General features: G+C 50.1%; 1 protein-coding gene across 1 annotated transcript; it reads right to left on the bottom strand.

Moving 5' to 3' along the window:
• Nucleotides 1-810: 810 nt before the first annotated feature.
• On the bottom strand, nt 811-8,029 carry LOC114450986 (growth/differentiation factor 5-like). Its single transcript, XM_028429475.1, has 4 exons — nt 7,736-8,029; nt 7,499-7,699; nt 7,222-7,444; nt 811-1,919 (listed from the first exon to the last, which is right to left on the bottom strand). Exons 1-4 carry the CDS (start codon nt 8,024-8,026, stop codon nt 964-966), a joined length of 1,671 nt encoding a protein of 556 aa, XP_028285276.1. The 5' UTR covers nt 8,027-8,029; the 3' UTR covers nt 811-963.
• Nucleotides 8,030-18,737: the final 10,708 nt, after the last annotated feature.

The following is an 18,737-nucleotide window of genomic DNA, read 5'->3' as shown; positions in this document are numbered from 1 at the left end:
CCCGGCAGACAGGTGCACTCACTGCAACACACACACACACACACTGCCACACACACACACTCTCACACACACACACAGATGTTGCTGTTGTTGTGTGTGTTACACAGGAAGCCGGTCTGTGGAGGTGTGTGAGCAGGCTCCAGCAGTCACAGACGGCTCAGAGGACGATGAAACCTCCGAGGCGCTGCGACCCTCACACACAGTGTGTGTGTGTTTGGTTTGTGTCAATTTAAGTCTCTGTGTTTGTGTCGTGTTGTGTCTCCTTCTACAGACCTGGGTTTTTGTTCACTGTGTAGTTGTGTCTCTTCTGTGGCTGCAGAAGAAGAAAACACAAGAGTTCTATCTGCACTCAGATTATCCAGATTACAGCCCGTCATGGGTTAAACTGTGAGTTTGGCATCTAAACATCTGAGAAATTCCTCTGATGGTTTAGTCTGCAGAGTCTCAGGGATGGAGGGGGGGGGTGAGTCAGTCAGACATTCTTTATTGAAGACTGGTTTATTCAGCGTTCCCACATTTGCAGCAGGTCAGATTAGCACTTCATCACTGGCCAGTATTTATACATCAGAGATTCTTCACATGCTTCGTAGAGACAGTCTGGGATAAAGCATGCACATGACATCATCATCATCATCATCATCATCATCATCATCATCATCACATAGGAGCTGAGAGAAGCTTTCTGACAAGAACATCAGGTACAGATCTGAGGAGGAGTAAGAGGAGCTGAGAGTCTTCATCACCTGTCTGTTATCAGCTGCTCTCTCCACCTGTGGGTGGAGCTGAGAGTCTTCATCACCATGTGTCTGTTATCAGCTGCTCACCTCCACCTGTGGGTGGAGCTGATGCTCCTCCCCTCCCTCTCTCAGCTCTGTATGAGTCTCTGGTGTCCAGTCTCTGTTGTCCAGTCTCTGGTGTCCAGGCTGCAGTCTGCAGTCCGTTAGAGGACCCGGTCCTCCTCTGCTACCTGCACCCACACGACTCCACCACCATGTCCTCGTACTGCTTGTAGACCACGTTGTTGGCCGAGTCGATGTACAGGATGCTGATGGGGCTGAGCCGCGTGGGCACGCAGCAGGTGGGCGGCGTGGACTCGGGGTCCATGGAGTTGATGAGCGTCTGTATGATGGCGTGGTTGGTGGGCTCCAGGTGCGAGCGGATGGGGAAGTCGCAGGCGCCGTCGCAGTGGAAGGCGTTGTACTCCAGCGGCGCGATGATCCAGTCGTCCCAGCCCATTTCCTTGAAGTTCACGTGCAGGCGCCTGCGGTGGCAGCGGGGCCTGGCCTTCGTCACCTGGTGCTGGGGGAGGGACTGTGCTGGTAGAAGAGGGGGGGGCGGCTGCAGGGTTTTCTTAGCCCCCCTCACAGCTGGAGCGCGCCGCATCCGCCGCTGGGTGAACAGGTACTCGTACACGGTCTTGTTGTCATGGCCGGACCGGGCTTTGATCTCGTTGTAGAACAGGTCCCGCTTCCTGCTCCTGCCGAACGCCAAGAAGAACGCTTTCTCCTTGTTGGTCCGGCCCAGGCGGGCGAACCCAAGGGAGCGCAGGTCCAGAGGCCGGCCGCCTCTCTGCTCCAGGGCCTCCAGCTCGAAGCACAGCTGCTGGGAGTGCTGCTCCTTGAGTCCTTTGAAGACCTTCCACACGTCGAACATCTCCCACCTGCTGCCCAGCACATCCTCCATCGTCCTGGTCTGGAGCAGGACGGGCTTTTGTTTGCCTGAAGCGCAGGAGTACAGCTTCACCAGGCACGCCCCTCCTCCTCCTCCTCCTCCATCAGCTGTGGATCCCATGGAAGCTCGGCGGGGGTCAGACAGGCGCTTCCTCAGGATGCGGAGCTCGGCCCCCAGGAGCCCGTCGCGTTCCAGAGAGCTGATGTTGAAGTGATACCTCTGCCGCCGCAGCTGGGGCCCCCGCTCATCTGTGAGGCAGACAGAGAGAGAGAGTCAGTGCTCAGAGAGAGGACAACACACACACACACAGACACACACAGACACACACAGAGAGAGAGAGTCAGTGCTCAGAGAGAGGACAACACACACACACACAGACACACACAGACACACACAGAGAGAGAGAGTCAGTGCTCAGAGAGAGGACAACACACACACACACAGACACACACAGACACACACAGAGAGAGAGAGTCAGTGCTCAGAGAGAGGACAACACACACACACACAGACACACACAGACACACACAGAGAGAGAGAGTCAGTGCTCAGAGAGAGGACAACACACACACACAGACACACACACACACACACACACAGAGAGTCAGTGCTCAGACAGAGGACAACACACACACAGAGATAGACACACACACAGACAGACAGACACACACACACACACACACACAGAGAGAGTCAGTGCTCAGAGAGAGGACAACACACACACACACAGACACACACACACACACACACAGACAGACAACACACAGAGACACAGACACACACACACAAAGCTGATGAGTAAAAGCGGTCCTCATGATGTCACTGCCTCCACCTCAGGGAGCAGCATCCACTCAAACATTCTCTCCACAGTTGCTGCTTGATTCCTTCATGGTGACTGAAACTGATCATCACTGCAGTTACTGAAGATCAGACCAGGCTGGAGGAGGCGGAGGTTCATGTGTGTCAGCAGGTACACCTGCCCACTCCTCCACCATCTCCACATATGACATGATCAGATCCCAGCAGGTCACAGTGAGGTATGTGTCTGGAGTCAAAGCACCAGCTGCTGATCTCTTTAAAACTGCATTTGTTAGACATATTAACCCCTCTCACAGAACAGCACCAACCTGACACCGCAGAGCACCCCGTAAGAAACACCTCTGACTGTCCATGAAGGACACACCGAGGAGGAGCGAGGGGGGAGTCAGACCTGTTCTCTGATTCAAACCAGGTTTTAAACATTCACAGAGTCTGGATGAGTTTAATAATGTGTTTTCAGACTATTTCCTCTGATGTCTTTCCAAAACGGAGTCAATGTCTTTAGAGCCTCACTGGCCACTAATGGTATGACAGCTGGGTGTCAGCTCCACTCATGCTCCACCTCTTTCCCATGTTTGGGTGAAGGTTAGGTGGACTCTAGAGGGTGATGGCCAGAGCATCCACACCGAGCTCCAAAACTGGTCCTCAGAAACCTGTGGGTGATGTCACAGAGGGATCGTCCATGTCCAGACCGTGGTTCTTTAACAAACAAAGGAGAGCAACTCTTAAGATGGTCACCTCCAGAAGTCTCAAGACTTGTATGAACCCCTGAATATAAACATGACGATATAACAGCCCCGAAGTGAAGGCAAGCATCATTATCTGGATCGCCCCCTGCTGGCTGGCTCCAGTATAGGTCTTCAACCCTCCATGTTAGTGGATGAGGCACAGACCGGGCAGAACGGTGATGAAGTGGCTTCACCTCACAGACTCTGGTTCTCTTGGCCTCACTTTAGTACAATGGGTGGAGGAGGAGTCTGTGTGTACAGTCTATGACACCAACCCTGAGACTATTATTATTATTATTATTATTATTATTGCACCAATAGAAAGTTAAGTCTCTCCATATACACACCCAGGTCCTCACAACATGAGCACACACACATACTGGGGAGTTTGGGAGCATCCGGCGGTGTGAGCGGAGTGCTGCAGAGTGAGCGGTGTGAGCGGAGTGCTGCGATGTGAGCGGAGTGCTGCAGAGTGAGCGCAGTGCTGCGGAGTGAGCGGTGTGAGCGGAGTGCTGCAGAGTGAGTGGAGTGCTGCGGAGTGAGCGGTGTGAGCGGAGTGCTGCAGAGTGAGCGGAGTGCTGCGGAGTGCTGCGATGTGAGCGGAGTGCTGCAGAGTGAGCAGAGTGCTGCGGTGTGAGCGGAGTTCTGCGGAGTGTGCGGAGTGAGCGGTGAGAGCGGAGTGCTGCGGAGTGCTGCGATGTGAGCGGAGTGCTGCGGAGTGCTGCGGAGTGCTGCGATGTGAGCGGAGTGCTGCAGAGTGAGCGGAGTGAGCGGAGTGCTGTGGAGTGAGCGGTGTGAGCGGAGTGCTGTGGTGAGAGTGGAGCGCTGCGATGTGAGCGGAGTGCTGCAGAGTGAGCGGAGTGCTGCGATGTGAGCGGAGTGCTGCGGTTTGAGCGGAGTGCTGTGGTGAGAGCGGAGTGCTGCGATGTGAGCGGAGTGCTGCAGAGTGCTGCGGTGAGAGCGGAGTGCTGCGGTGAGAGTGGAGTGCTGCGGTGAGAGCGGAGTGCTGCGGTGAGAGCGGAGTGCTGAGGTGCTGCGGTGTGAGCAGAGTGCTGTGGTGAGAGCGGAGTGCTGCGATGTGAGCGGAGTGCTGCGGTGAGAGCGGAGTGCTGCGATGTGAGCGGAGTGCTGCGGTTTGAGCGGAGTGCTGTGGTGAGAGCGGAGTGCTGCGATGTGAGCGGAGTGCTGCAGAGTGCTGCGGTGAGAGCGGAGTGCTGCGGTGAGAGCGGAGTGCTGCGATGTGAGCGGAGTGCTGCGGAGTGCTGCGGTGAGAGCGGAGTGCTGCGGTGAGAGCGGAGTGCTGCGATGTGAGCGGAGTGCTGCGGAGTGCTGCGATGTGAGCGGAGTGCTGCAGACTGAGCGGAGTGAGCGGAGTGCTGCGGTGTGAGCGGAGTGCTGCGGTGTGAGCGGAGTGAGCGGAGTGCTGCGGTGTCTGATGTTTTCTTTTGCTGCCAAAACCAGCAAACGTCTCCGAAACCCATCAAAACACCAACACTCACACACATGTTTGTTAGTCTGCAGTTGTGAGGACTCAAACCCTAAACCAGACGATCCACAGTGGTGTCCTCAAACACACTGTGGTCCTCACAAAGACAAAACCAGACACACACACTGCTCATTTCTTCTCACGGCACCCCCACCTCCTTCCCCCTCACATCCAGCACCAGAGCATGAAAGTACATTAGAACCAGACAGGGAGACCACATCGCTGTAAACAGGCCTGCAGAGAGCAAGCCAGCATCTGCACCAGAGGAAACAAAGGTCCATGACACACACACAGACACACACACAGACAGACACACACAGGAACAGACACACACACACACAGGCACAGACAGACACACACACAGACAGACACACACACACACACAGACAGACAGACACACAGGCACAGACACACGCACACACACACAGGCACAGACACACACAGACACACACGCACACACACAGACAAGACACTAGCAAACACAAACACACAGACACACACGCACGCACAGGCACACGCACACACGCACGCACAGGCACACACACAGACACACACGCACGCACACACACACAGACAGACACACACAGACACACACAGGCACACACACAGTCTGATTCAAGCGAGGAAGAATTTGATTTCACAAACCCTCACGTACTCTAAGTGTCTGCAGGACGCTCTCAGGTGGTCTCCATTCTCACCTCAGACAGAAAAGCAGCTTCAGCCCACCGATTAAACAGAGACCTCCACTCACAGGTGGAGAACGGGCGGAGGCTGCTAAATGGCTGATAGACTGCAGCTGTGTCAAACAGATTAGCTGGTGCTAACGTTAGATGTTCACACAGCTAGCCGCGTTATTTATATCCTAAAACATAAGCTCAGCCAGTCAGAAGGAGCAGCAGCGTGGACTCCTGATTGGTTGGACCGCTCGGTTCAGTTTGATGGTCAGGGGGCAAACTGAGTGAAGACAGCACAGCGAGGAGGAGGAGGAGGAGGAGGAGGAGGTCTGAGCATGTAGGCAAGGTCAGCGCTGATTTGCAGAGGACTTGCTGAACAAATAAAGCCGACATTAAAAGTGCATTAAGTGGTGGAAATGTAAACGCTGAGCGGGAATATTAAAGACATTGTTTCACCGCTTTACAGCATCAGGGCGACATCACACAGGGAGCACTGTTTATTTACCCTCCTGAGGCCATACATCACTGAGAGCCGCCAGATGTTACACACACACACACACACACACACACCAGGTTAAATGTAAAAACATGAGACCACATTTATTTACCTGAATGTATTTCTAATCTTATGGATGTCTGTTTCCCACCATGTGTTTTCTGCCGTTCACTCCTAATTATGTAAAAGCTGTGTGTGAGAGCAGACTGTATATTCAGATGGACAACATGTCCCTCATGTCCCTGGAGGTGAAGGACACATCAGGTGGATCCTGCAGCATACAGCTGGAGTCCCTGGGCCAAGCAGCAGAGGTACTGAAACTGTGCTACACATTCAAACCAACCACTGGGAGCAGCCTCTGGTCATCTTGCCCGAGAACTCAATGGCACCTTTACCTGTATTTGGATCAACCAGGTGGGTTTAGGTGGACTCAGATGCTGCCAACATGGTGATCATTGTAGCCTGCCACTCTAAACGGGCTCTTCAGGAAACTTATGAGTGACGTCCAATCAGCAGCCTCCAGGTTTCAGACTTGAAGCCAACGCAGAGGCAGAGGTTTTGAAAATTGCAGTTCCCACTGCAGCCTTTAGGGCTCCAAAATTAGGTCAATTCTCTCAGACCTCCATGTTAAAATGTCCAACGTGTTTACAGCCTGGTTCAAAAAACCCTCCTGGTCTCATTAATACGTTCCCTACAGTGTCATCTGTACGGGAGTTGTTTTAATTATATTAGGACTGAAAATTACACAGCGCCTGTTTCCTGCTTCTGTGTTCACCCACCCACCTCAGCTCCACTTGCGCCCCTCTATGTCTGGGTTTGTAGTTTTGGCATTGTGAGGCGCGTCGGAGCGTCCCAGAGCCTCAAAACAGCTCTTCAAACACCAACAGGTGACATTACAGTCCGTCTGTACTTCAGTGATGTGGTCTACAGAGAACTTATCATCCCATCATCCTCTCTGTGACCTCCTGACCTCTCTCTTACCTCACAGACTCCTGGAACATTCAGAGGATTTACAGCCATGTTCCCAGCACCGCCCTCCACCTATAGCCTGCCTCCCTCCTCCTCCTCCTCTTGCAGCAGCCCTGATCTGTCCCTCAGTCCTGCGTCCATGCAGTCAGTGGACCAGTTATGGACAGGGACGGGCAGGTGATGCTGCACTCTGAGTCTGTAAAGCTGCCACATGTTGCTGAAACTCTGGAGTCCATAAACATATACAATCACTGTTTTATAGCAACAATCACACTGACGCTGAGCTCTCCAGCAGGATCTCCCTGCACTGATGACCCAAATGTTTATTTGGTCGACCTTAGACCCACAGACTGGCCTCAGGCCGGGTGGAACTCTTACCTTGTCCTTTGTCCACGAAGCTGGTGATGGTGTTGGCCAGTCCCGCCTCGTGCAGCGCGCTGCTGTTCACGTCCCCGCTGGACAGAGACCAGTACAGAGACAGCATGTAGTCGTGAGGAGTCACCAGCGGCTGCTTGTGATGCGCCTCCCGGTCGCTCAGTTTCGGGGCTTTGTTGCTGAGTCCCCGCTGCGCCACCGGAGCCGGCGCCGCGCTCTGCGGCTGCTCGTGCTGCTGCTGTCTTTGCGCACTAGCGGCTCTTGGAGTCCCAGCGCGCGCTGCAGCAGCAGCAGCTGGTGCACTTCCTCTTGAAGCAACTTTCTCGAACGTTTTACCCGGTGAGCCTCCACCCGCACCTCCACCTCTAGCACCTCCGTGCGCGTTAATAGCTGCGGGAGCGTGCGTTTTAGTGTGCGCATCCCCGGCGGGCAGCCAGGAGCGCACAGCCTCTTTGCGCCCTAAGCTCAGCGCTCTGTCCCGCTGCTGCTGCAGCCGGGTCACCTGCACGGACGGCACCGGGGGGATTTTGCTCTTGATCGCTGTCTCCTCGCCTTTAATTAACGGCGGACCCGCGCGGATACGCGTGATCCGTGCCGGCGAAGGTTTCCAAGTCCCGGGAGCGATCCCCGTCCCTCCGCCGGCTCTTCCGTGAGCTTGCTCCCCGCCTGGCGTGCGCTCCGCCGCCTCTCCAAGCCGGTGACGGTGGTGCTCTGTCGGTCTGGTCCGGCTGAGCGAACCGAGGACGGGATGCAGGTAAATAAGAGTCCAGCAGCTGAGCAGGAGAGAAAGACGCGTCACAACTTTCATCCTAAAGCCCTTCTGCCCTTTTCCAGGCCGTCATCATAATAAAGTTTTAACTGACTGAGAGAAGAAGAGGGAGCCCGGAGAGCTCCGGCTGTTTCATCCTGTCCGCGCTGCGCCGCCGGACAGATGGAGAAAAGGCGCCTCTCTCCCCTCCAGCAGACTACAGACATGTGCGAGGCTGTAAGAGCGAAGGTGTGGATGTTTTATAAGCTCAAGAAACAAATCCTTAGTCTCCCATCCATCGTGCGTAAGAAGCATAGTGCTGCAGAGATCCTGCCTGCGACGGAGGAACCGCAGAGAAGCCCGGGAGAGCGCGGAGGAACCACTCTGCCCCCATGCTCCCAACAAACTTCTTTAAATCCCACTTTTTTTCCAGGAGAGGCCAGAATGGCGTAATGCCGCTGCCTCCGCTTTTTTTCTCTTTCCCTTCAGAGTTTGAACTCCGTCCAGTCTAAATATTTCACTCACACACCAGCCTGCAGGTGCTCCAACAAGCCTCCAACAGACCTGCGCGCAGGAATCCACAAAACTCTTTTAATTAGCGCGTGATGTCATCCTGTCCGGACTCATTTAACAGCAATATTTCTGCGCAAATCTTCCTCCCACTTTCCACCGATGACACACACACACACACACACACACACAGAGAAACTTTGCATTGTGTCACTGAAGGTAGCAGCTCTTGAAAGGAAGGGCCCTATGGGGGCGTCAGAGGGGCCTACAGCAGCAGGTCCATCCATCTGCTCTGCGTGGTGTCAGTGACTAGTAACTAATGTGTGAAGGTATTTGCAGCGCTGCAGTCCTGGATGGATGATCAGACGTTTGGCCCCGGGGCACACTCACATTAGAGGCTCCTGACCTTGAAGGAGCTCAAACCCGGAGCCCCACATATATCAAACATGTTGTGATGAAGTGTATGTGGCAGTCATGCACGGCTGCAGTGGCTCATCTTCACTGCATCCTTCAGTCTTTCACCTGATCACACTAAGATTCGCTGCATGAAGTGTGTCATTGGTTTTCTTGACCCTGTGTTTGATGATCCTTGTTCCTTGGTTATTTTCATGTTTGGTTCCTTCAGGTGTTCCGGGTTTTGTTACTGGTGATCCTTGTGTCTTGGTTATTAGTGTTGTGTGGTCTAGTTCCTTGTGCTGGTCATCTCTGTGTTCTTCAGGTGTTCTGGGTTTGTTCGTGTCCCCCGTCTTGTCCTGTATTCTGGCTGTGTGTGGGACGTTTCCTTGGGACTTCCTGTTTTACTTTGAAAGTCCCGTCTGCCTTGTGGACTCCCTGGTGTTTTACTTCCCCCGTGTTTCCCGCCTGATTTGATTTCCAGTTTCGCCCTGATTGTGTTCACCTGTGTCTGGTTGTCTGTTTGAGTTCCGGAGCTCAGTTTGTCGTTTGTCAGGTTGTTGTTGTGTCAGTTTGTTTCCTGGTGTGCTTTTTGTTACTCCTCCTGTTTTTTCTGTGCCACCGCGTGGAAATAAACTTTGTTGTTTTTTGCACCTGCATTTGGGTCCTGACACAACCCGACATGTATGGTTCTGTATCGTCCTTTGATATATGCAGCTGGTTCTACAGCCTAATTTCCCTACGCAGAATAATAAAGTCATTCTTAATCATCACCTTAATCCTAATCTTAGCCAGCAAAACAGTCAAGCAGTAACATTCTAGCAAATGGTGGTCTGACCTTCAAATGATGGACTCATGTTTCACCTCCCTGAACCTGCAGCACTCTAACTCCAGGGTCTGGAAAGTCAGCAAGATATGAATGTAGCATCTTCTCAGGGCGCCACCACGCCGCAACGACCGTGAGCACAAGTTCCACTGCATCCAAACAGCTGCATGACCACACAAAACAAACATGGCTACTGTCTACGTAGCATGTTAGCATAACCCAGGTATGGTGCTAACAGACATATGGGGACAGAAGCTCCAAGTGTTTAGTGTTAGTGAACAGCAGGAACAGGAGGAGGCCTCTTATTGGTCCATGCTGCCTTGCAGTGTAGGTAGTCCGTTTTTCAGGGTTACAGCAGCTACAAGTGCTGATGAAGATGTGTCTCATTCATTTGTTGCTGTCAGGGTGTAAAGAAAACGTCATATAACAAATTCTAGCTAAAATGACTAAGTGTGGAAAAGGAAATTTAAACATGTGAAATCCTCTTTAGAAAGAAGTTCAAACTCGTTTACAGTTAAACCTTCCTTCCCTCACTGCAGGACCGGGTCTTGGTTCTGATTCTAACTCTCTCTGCCAGTTTAATTTACGATGCCACAAGCAGCGCCAGCTCAGTGCCATAAATTCAGCTGCGAGGAATAATTAGCAGGCGGGACGTTCGGCTTCAGAACTGGAGCTCTTGGCAGCACAGAGGGTCTCTGAGGACTTGAAACCAGAGCCGGTTCTGGTTCTGCTGGAGTGTTTGTCTTTCCATCTCTCAGCGTGTGAGGACAGACGTGATCGGAGGCAGTGATTGGAGGAGAAGTGATGCAGTTACAAACAGGAATGTCTCTGCAGCTCCTTCAGCCGCCCGCCTCAGAGAAAACGGCGGCGTTAAAGGATCATTCTGCTTCTTTTCAATGTCTCTGTGGGTCAGACAAACTTTACTCTCTACACCTCAACAAAGTCACATTTGTGTTACTTTAGCAGTGATACAGAGACGGACGACAGCTCTCCAAAAGGAAGGTCAAAACATCTGGATCGCCCCCTGGTGGCTGGTGGCAGTATAAGTCATAAGTCCCGCCTTATTGTCCTGCTTCATTATTGGTTAAAAAGGAGGAAGTAACATCATAGCCAGCATCCAATGACGTGTTTCCCATCCATAGCATGGTTAATGTGTAGCTTTGGCTAACTCATCAAAGACACAGTGTTCATGAGGACGGATGGCTGACTGGAAACATAATGCTACTCTCTTCTCATCACTAGCATGGCTAACATGTAGCATGCATTCAGTCTTAATCAGTGTGCATCCTGCTGTTATTCTGTATTGTGTCTTGGTATCAGAGGTCATTTTGCTCAGCCTTGTAGCCATTATGCTAGTTGCCAGTTAGCATTATACTGCCACCTGCTGTGGCAGAAAGAACTGGGACTCATTTACAGCGTATTATCACATCATCTGCAGTTTTGGTCAGCTCTGACGCTGCAGCCTCTGATGATCATACGTCAGCGCCTCACCTGGCCACGCGGTAACCGTCCCTCAGGCCGTGAACAGAGAGGCATCAGTGAGCGGTGAGCCGCCGCCCCCGCGCTCTGCAGTAATAACAGTGAGCTCTGCTGATATTTAGACAGACAGGGGTGAGTGATGCTGCTAAAAACCGCACAGCCAGACAGCGTCTGACCAAAAAAACAAAGAGTCAATTTGTGAGCCGTCGCCCTGCCTCATAACGGCCAGCCTGTGCTTGGAGACGCGTCCTGTTGTGGCTGACTTGGTGTAAATCTGCAGCTGCTGTACAGGAAATATCGAATGTTCTGTGTCTGACTGGACACCTGTCAGCAGGCTGACCTGCTCTTTCATTTTATATTTGGAAATATTAGACACACTGTCAGGTAAAAATAGCTCCATGTCTGACATTTAGATGACTTCTGCTCGTATTGTGCACATGAACATCGAGCACCCTGACAACCCATGACACATAACTGGACAACAAACTACCAAATGGACAAACGTCTTGAATCTTGTAAATTTCCAACTCGATTTTTAGAAATTATTATTATTTTGTTTTTACAGATTTAGTTCCATACCAGTTTTAGTTTTTACACGTTAATCCCTCTGATCAGGTGTTTTTAGCAGAGGCCCAGTGCATTCTGGGAGTTGGAGTTGTGGTTTCTCTGCTAGCAGCAACAGTTCACTGGAGGACCGTTCCTGTCTGAACTGCAGTGATTCTCTGAACATGCTGTTATAATCTGTAAATCTGTGGAAATAAACCTGACGATTTGTGACAGACTGTTGATAACAGCGTCAGAGTAAATCCTCCTAACGTGGCGCTGACATTCAGCAGAAGGCGCTGCAGCTCTGCCGGCACACGAGGCCGGGAGCTGCCTGTTTGTCGGTTGGCTCGCCGCGTGCGCTTGATGTCCTCCGTTTGCCTCAGCTCTGAGATCCTTGTTGCATGTCTCTGATTCAGAAATGTCAACAAGTTATCTTTCAGAATGAAATGTTCCCCGGGACCTGCATGCCACACGAGCCACAGCTGCACAGAGAAAACCACATTTCCTCTATAGACACACACACACACACACTATTCCATAATACAGGACGTTTACACACAGACGCTGCTAATCAGATTTGAACTCGAAGAAGGTGAAGACAGGCGGCTTGTTGTTTGTCAGTAAACATTTCAGTCTTCGTAAAGAGGCTGAAGCTGTGTGCCTCAGGTGGAGTTCAAGTATCTCTGGGTCTCTGGTCTGTTGTGGTGAAGAGAGGTCTGAGCCTAAAGCTCTGTGTGTCCACCCTCACCATGAACTGTGAACTGTGGGTAGTGAAACAAGCACCTAAAATCAGCCTCAGTCTCCCACAGAGACAGGATAACCCTAACCCTAGCTCAGAGTGGACTCTCTGCTCCTTCATGTTAACAGGAGCAGGTTGAGTTCAGGGACCTGGTTGGGATACCCCCTGGACACCTCCCCTGTGAGGTGTTCTGAGCAATAAGGGGGAGACCCTGGGGCAGACGCAGCACATACTGGAGGGTTAGATCTCCCTGCTGGCCTGGAACACCTCTGTCTCCTCCAGAGGAGCTGGAGGTATGGGCTTCCCTCCTCAGGCTGGACTCTGATTGGACAGAACTGACAGCACTTCCTGACTGGGCCCTGATTGGTCAGAACCAAACCTGGTTCAACAGCAGCTCAGAGCCTGGAGCCGGGCCTCAGAAGCAGAAAATAATTTGATGAAATGATTCATCAGCATCAAGCAACAAATATTCACAGACCCACCACACCACCGCTGTATGTTTGTACGTTTGACTCCTCGAGCGGCTCCAACACTCATAAGCTGCAGACACATGCAGTATATAATCAGGGGGTCAATCAGGGGATGTTTAATGTACGTTGAATACTCTCCAAGCACATGAAACTATTCACTGTTACTGTTATTGTTAAATAACAGGACTTCTTGGAAACTCCAGAACCTTCTAAAGGACTTCAGCGGCGTCCTGATCTGCCCTGCGCTCTGACACCAGCTCAGCTCTGACTTGTGGTTTCTCTGACTGACTTTGAAAATGAAACCAGAGCCGGCGTACGTGCTGCTTTATTTACTGCGTGCCGCCCGGACCAGATGCTCTTCCAGTGCCCCCTTTAGGCTAATATAAGGCCGGGCGAGCTGGCGGAACAAATTGAGAACATCCAGTGTGCGGTGAGGAGTTTACAGGTTGCAGGTGGGCCAAACAATGTGACATGGATCACTGCAGAGTCTGTTTCTCCTGCACTCACAGAAGAGGCTCTGGGCTGGAGGAGGAGGCGGAGGGCGTCTGAGTGAGCTGTAACCGCGGCTCAAACATGGAAACTGTGACAGGTCTGGATGCGGAACTGTAAACCTTTGGTGGTGACCCTCGCAGAAGATTTCTCAGACAGCGCAGGAAAAAAAGGGTCAGGGTTAAAACACAGAGGGAGAAACAAAACGTACAATCATGTTCGACCACATTCACGTCAGCGCGTTGTTGTTATTGTGTAGACATCGTGACTCACTGGAAAATGTCTGATGTGGCTGTTGTGAAGGAGATTATTTTGGTCGCTACCATCACCTTTTTGAACTGCCGACACATTCAGAAACATTTAGGAAACAAAAAAACGCAAGAAAAGACCTTAAATCAGACATGCCGCAGGTCCGGCCGCAGGTCCGGCCCACGGACCAAATGGGCCACATTTTGTATTTTCACTGGCCCAAAGCCTCTGTCATAAAATCAATAATATGTAACCCCTCTACACACTTTATACACTTCAAAGTTCAAACCTTCGTAGAAAAATAAGTCCAGTGTTATAGAATGAAACCAAAGCTGAACGCATTCTGTACTGTACAGGAGACACGGCACGGAGGACGCTGATTGACAATGGTCTACAGCCAATCAGGACGCAGAACAAAATGCCCTGTAAAAAAAACAACATGCAAAGTTGCACAAAAAAATGTGAACCACGTTATAGTGAGGGACCACTACAATGCAAACGTGTTTTATTGATTATGGTGAATAAAGTTTTGATTTAAATTTCACAACATAACTTATTTGCATTCAATTTATTTTTTAATTTTAACCGTCATTTATCCAAGACTGCTGACTGGTGCTGATGACGATGTCTGCAGGTTTTAGATCTACCTGCAGACAGCATAGTAAAAAAAAAGCACAATCCTTTATATCGGTCGCCAGCATGTAAAATTCAACAAGACACAAAACCAACATCACACAAAACGACCAAAAATATACACAAACTGACCACTACAGCCACAAAACATCAACCAAACAACCACAAGAAGGAACAGATCAACTACATAAAGACACAGAAACACACAAGATGCAAACCAAGAGGAGACACAGAACCACACAAAACAACTACAGTGAGACACAACAGACACAAAACATCCTCAGAGAAAGAGCTCCTTCTCTCAGCTGCCTTTCACCGGAGCTGCAGGTGTTTGCTTAGTGTCCGTCATTTACCTGCAGCCTGGAACACTCTGAGCTCTGAGGCTGCCAGCTCCTCACACACTGTGTGTAAACACGGCCCTGGACCATGCTGCTGCTGCTGCTGCTGCTGCTGCTGATGATGATGATGATGATGATGATTGCGGCCTATCATCTTGCACTGCCCCCCCCTCCTCTGACGCACTGTGGAAATAAGCTGGTAACATGATGAAGAAAAATCACACAGGTGCAGGTGTTTGTGTGTTTTCACAGGGAGTGAAGCACAAACATTCTGCATGAGCCGAGTTTCACATTCTCAGACCTACATCAGCAGCTGGTTAGCTTAGCTTTGTTAGCTTTGCACAAAGACAAATGGAAACAGGCTGAATCCATACCTAGCCCTGCTGGAAAACTGAAGCTAAGAGAGACACATCCACAGAGGGACACACAACATTTACAGAGACACGCAACATCCACAGAGGGACACAAAACATTTACAGAGACACACAACACCCACAGAGGGACACAAAACAACAACAGAGGGACACAAAACATTTACAGAGACACACAACACCCACAGAGAGTCACAAAACATCCACAGAGACACACAACATTTACAGAGACACAAAACATCCACAGAGAGTCACAAAACATCCACAGAGACACACAACATTTACAGAGACACAAAACATCCACAGAGGGACACACAACATTTACAGAGACACAAAACATCCACAGAGAGTCACAAAACATCCACAGAGACACACAACATTTACAGAGACACACAACACCCACAGAGAGTCACAAAACATCCACAGAGGGACACAAAACATTTACAGACACAAAACATCCACAGAGGGACACAAAACATTTACAGAGACACACAACACCCACAGAGAGTCACAAAACATCCACAGAGGGACACAAAACATTTACAGAGACACACAACACCCACAGAGAGTCACAAAACATCCACAGAGGGACACAAAACATTTACAGACACAAAACATCCACAGAGGGACACAAAACAACCACAGAGGGACACACAACATTTACAGAGACACAAAACATCCACAGAGGGACACAAAACATTTACAGAGACACACAACACCCACAGAGGGACACACACCATTTACAGAGTCACAAAACATCCACAGAGGGACACAAAAAATGTACAGAGACACACAAAACATTTACAGAGTCTCAAAACATCCACAGAGGGACACAAAACATCCACAGAGGGACACAAAACCTTTACAGAGACACAACATCCACAGAGTCACAAAACATCCACAGAGAGACAAAACATCCAGAGAGACACAAAGTGCCCTCAAAGAAACAAAAATGATCTCAAAGCAACACAACATTCACATAAAGAGTGGAATGTGATACAAAACAACTGCAAAGAGACACAAAAACACAGAGACAAAACGGGTGAAATGACTACAGACACAAAATAACGAAGAAGAAACCTCAAACTGCAACAAATAATTACACCATGAGCTCAAAACAACCACCGACAACATCTACACACAGACACCAAGCAACTACGAAGACACACAATGTGGCCTCAAACAAAACTGACCTCAAAATGATACAAATGAACCACAAAGACACAAACTGACCTCAGAGCAAAACTACAACACAAAGACACAAAGTGGAACAAGACGAGTGAAATGTCTTCAGGAAAGAGTCTCTGAGTCCAGATGCTTCAATTTTAAATTCTTGAACAGACCAAAGAGACACAAACAGACAGAAGGGGGACACAAAAGCCGGGACAGCAGCATGACGTTTGAGGATCCTGGTGTCAGATTGTCGACCTGTCCCACAGGCTCATACCGTCTTTGTGACGCTGCTGATCAATAAGTCATATGAAACCCTTACCTTCCGTGTCCCTCCTCACCTGTCTGACCTCCCCCTCCTCCCTCTGTCCTGTCCCCCCTCCCCAGCTCATGGCCCCTGTGTTACCTGGCATGCGGCCGTTTATTTTCACGGGATTCGTTTTCTGGTGCGCGGTGCCAGAGACAATATTATGCTGGAAATATACAGGTATTAACTGTTAAGATTTGAGATGGTCAAATAAACCGGGTCCTGCCCGGCCCAACAGAGCCCGGACTGTGTGTGAACAGGCCGCTGCTAATGAAACACACGCGGGGGAAGCTGCTCAATCACTAATAATTACTCCTCCCTCCGTCCATCCGTCCACCACGCGCTCTGTGTCCCTCTGTCCAGGTGATTTCCAGCCCGCCCCTCATTCATCTTCCCCCCTCCCTCCGCCTTTGATTTCAATGTGACATTCATTTCACGCTCATTTCCTGCCGGCCTCTCGCCCGCCGCTTCAAGGCCGCCCTTTCATTCGCGGCTTGGAGCCACTAAACAGCCTCTTATGCTGCGACCCTTGGCAGGCGGGGCGCCGCGGAGACAAACGGCGCTCAGCGGGACGCAAATGATGATGGATCTGCCCTGGGCAGCTCCAGGGTCGGGTTACGCAGGTCTCCATCTGGCTGCTGCGCAGCAGGAGCAGACATTAACGACTCTCAGGGGGTCAAACATTAGATTCATTATTAGACGTGTAATTACGGGTTAATTATTGCCTTAAGTAAACTATTAATTAAAATGTATTTACACTAATAACTAATGAAGTGGAACCCTGGAAGATTTATTTAAGCTTTACATTTATTAAACGACCTTTAACATTTATGCAAAGATATGTTTATTATTTTGTTTTGTTCATTTTTTGTCTGTGGTTAAAGTTGATCTACTTATGCTGTTTTTGTCCCGTCACCCACAGCTGTGTGTGTCTGTGTGGCAGATACCAACTGTTGCCATGTTAGTCCACCTACGTTCCCAGTTAATCCAAATACGGGTGACATTGTAAGACTTGCTATGTTTAAAATGTCACATAAAACGTATGCACCAGGCTGTGAAGTTTTAAAATGGAGGTCTGTGGGAATTGGCACACTTTTGGAGCCTCTAGTGGACACTGGTGGAAGTGCGTTTTTTGACACGTCTCAGCGATGGAGGTGGTTTTGATCCTTTCATACTGATCCAGTAACTGCTTCACAGTCAGCTCAGCTGTAAAATACGGCTTAAAGGTACACACTGAGTTAACATAATGTAACAGATGAGTTATCCATCTAAATAAATAACAGTTTTAACACTGTTGGTGAAGCACATTTACATATCGTCCGTGTACAGCTCCATCTTGTCTTGGTGGAGACAGTGTCGTCACTGTGTCGGCTGGTGTGTGAGTCTGTGTTGCTGCTCCTTATTTTTAGATGAAGAGATAAATCCCTTTAAAACACACCCTAAACTAAAAAGGACTTTTGTGTGTGGCCGTTTTTACTTCAGGCTACTTTTGCAGGACTAGTGTTTGTTATTTTTCACTAACATGTCTGACAGTGTGGTTGACTTGATGTGACCTCCACTGTTCAGGAGAGAGCAGCCTCCCTCTGAGTCTGGAGGCAGAGGCAGAGCGCCATCTGCAGGCCCTGATGGTGCACGAACATTAATGCAACCAACAAAAAAAACAGACAAGCCCTCAGCACTGCAAAGCCTCTGTAAGCTCTCAGCACACGACAAATACAACATGCTGCTTGGTCCTTATTGGTCAGAATCAAGGGCAGAACGTCCTTTGAATTAAAATGTAGTGAATAGATCGGTGTAACAGTCAGAGCAGTTCATCAATGACAGAACACACAGAACATTTATAATAATACTCAGAACCAAATAAAACTACTCCTGAAACTCAGTTGATGAAACATGTTGTGTCCTCGTGTAATCAGCAGGGGGCGCCAAAGCCTCAGTGAAAAGACTCTGCTGCTGGTCTCTCAGCAGAGAGTCTATGAAACAGCCTCCAATCTGACCCTGAGTCAGGATTTAACCAGGCCTGGACCTGAGCAGTCAGAGAGGACAGTCACCAGAGTCCTGCACAGGAATGGACTGCCAGCCTGTAGACACCTCCAAACCAGACTGAGGTCTGCTGGAGACAACCTGGGGACAGATCACAGTGTCAAAAAAGACACTAAAGCAGTCTGCAGCAAAACCGGATCCTGGTCTTGTTTTTTAACATGACAACAACGTGAAGCAAACGTCTCCTCTGGTGAAAAACTAGCTCCAG

The sequence above is a fragment of the Parambassis ranga genome, chromosome 18 (genome assembly GCF_900634625.1).
Source record: "Parambassis ranga chromosome 18, fParRan2.1, whole genome shotgun sequence".
NCBI lineage: Eukaryota > Metazoa > Chordata > Actinopteri > Ambassidae > Parambassis > Parambassis ranga.
The sequence above is the reverse complement of the archived record's forward strand: the minus strand, read 5'-3'. Positions and strand labels throughout refer to the sequence as shown.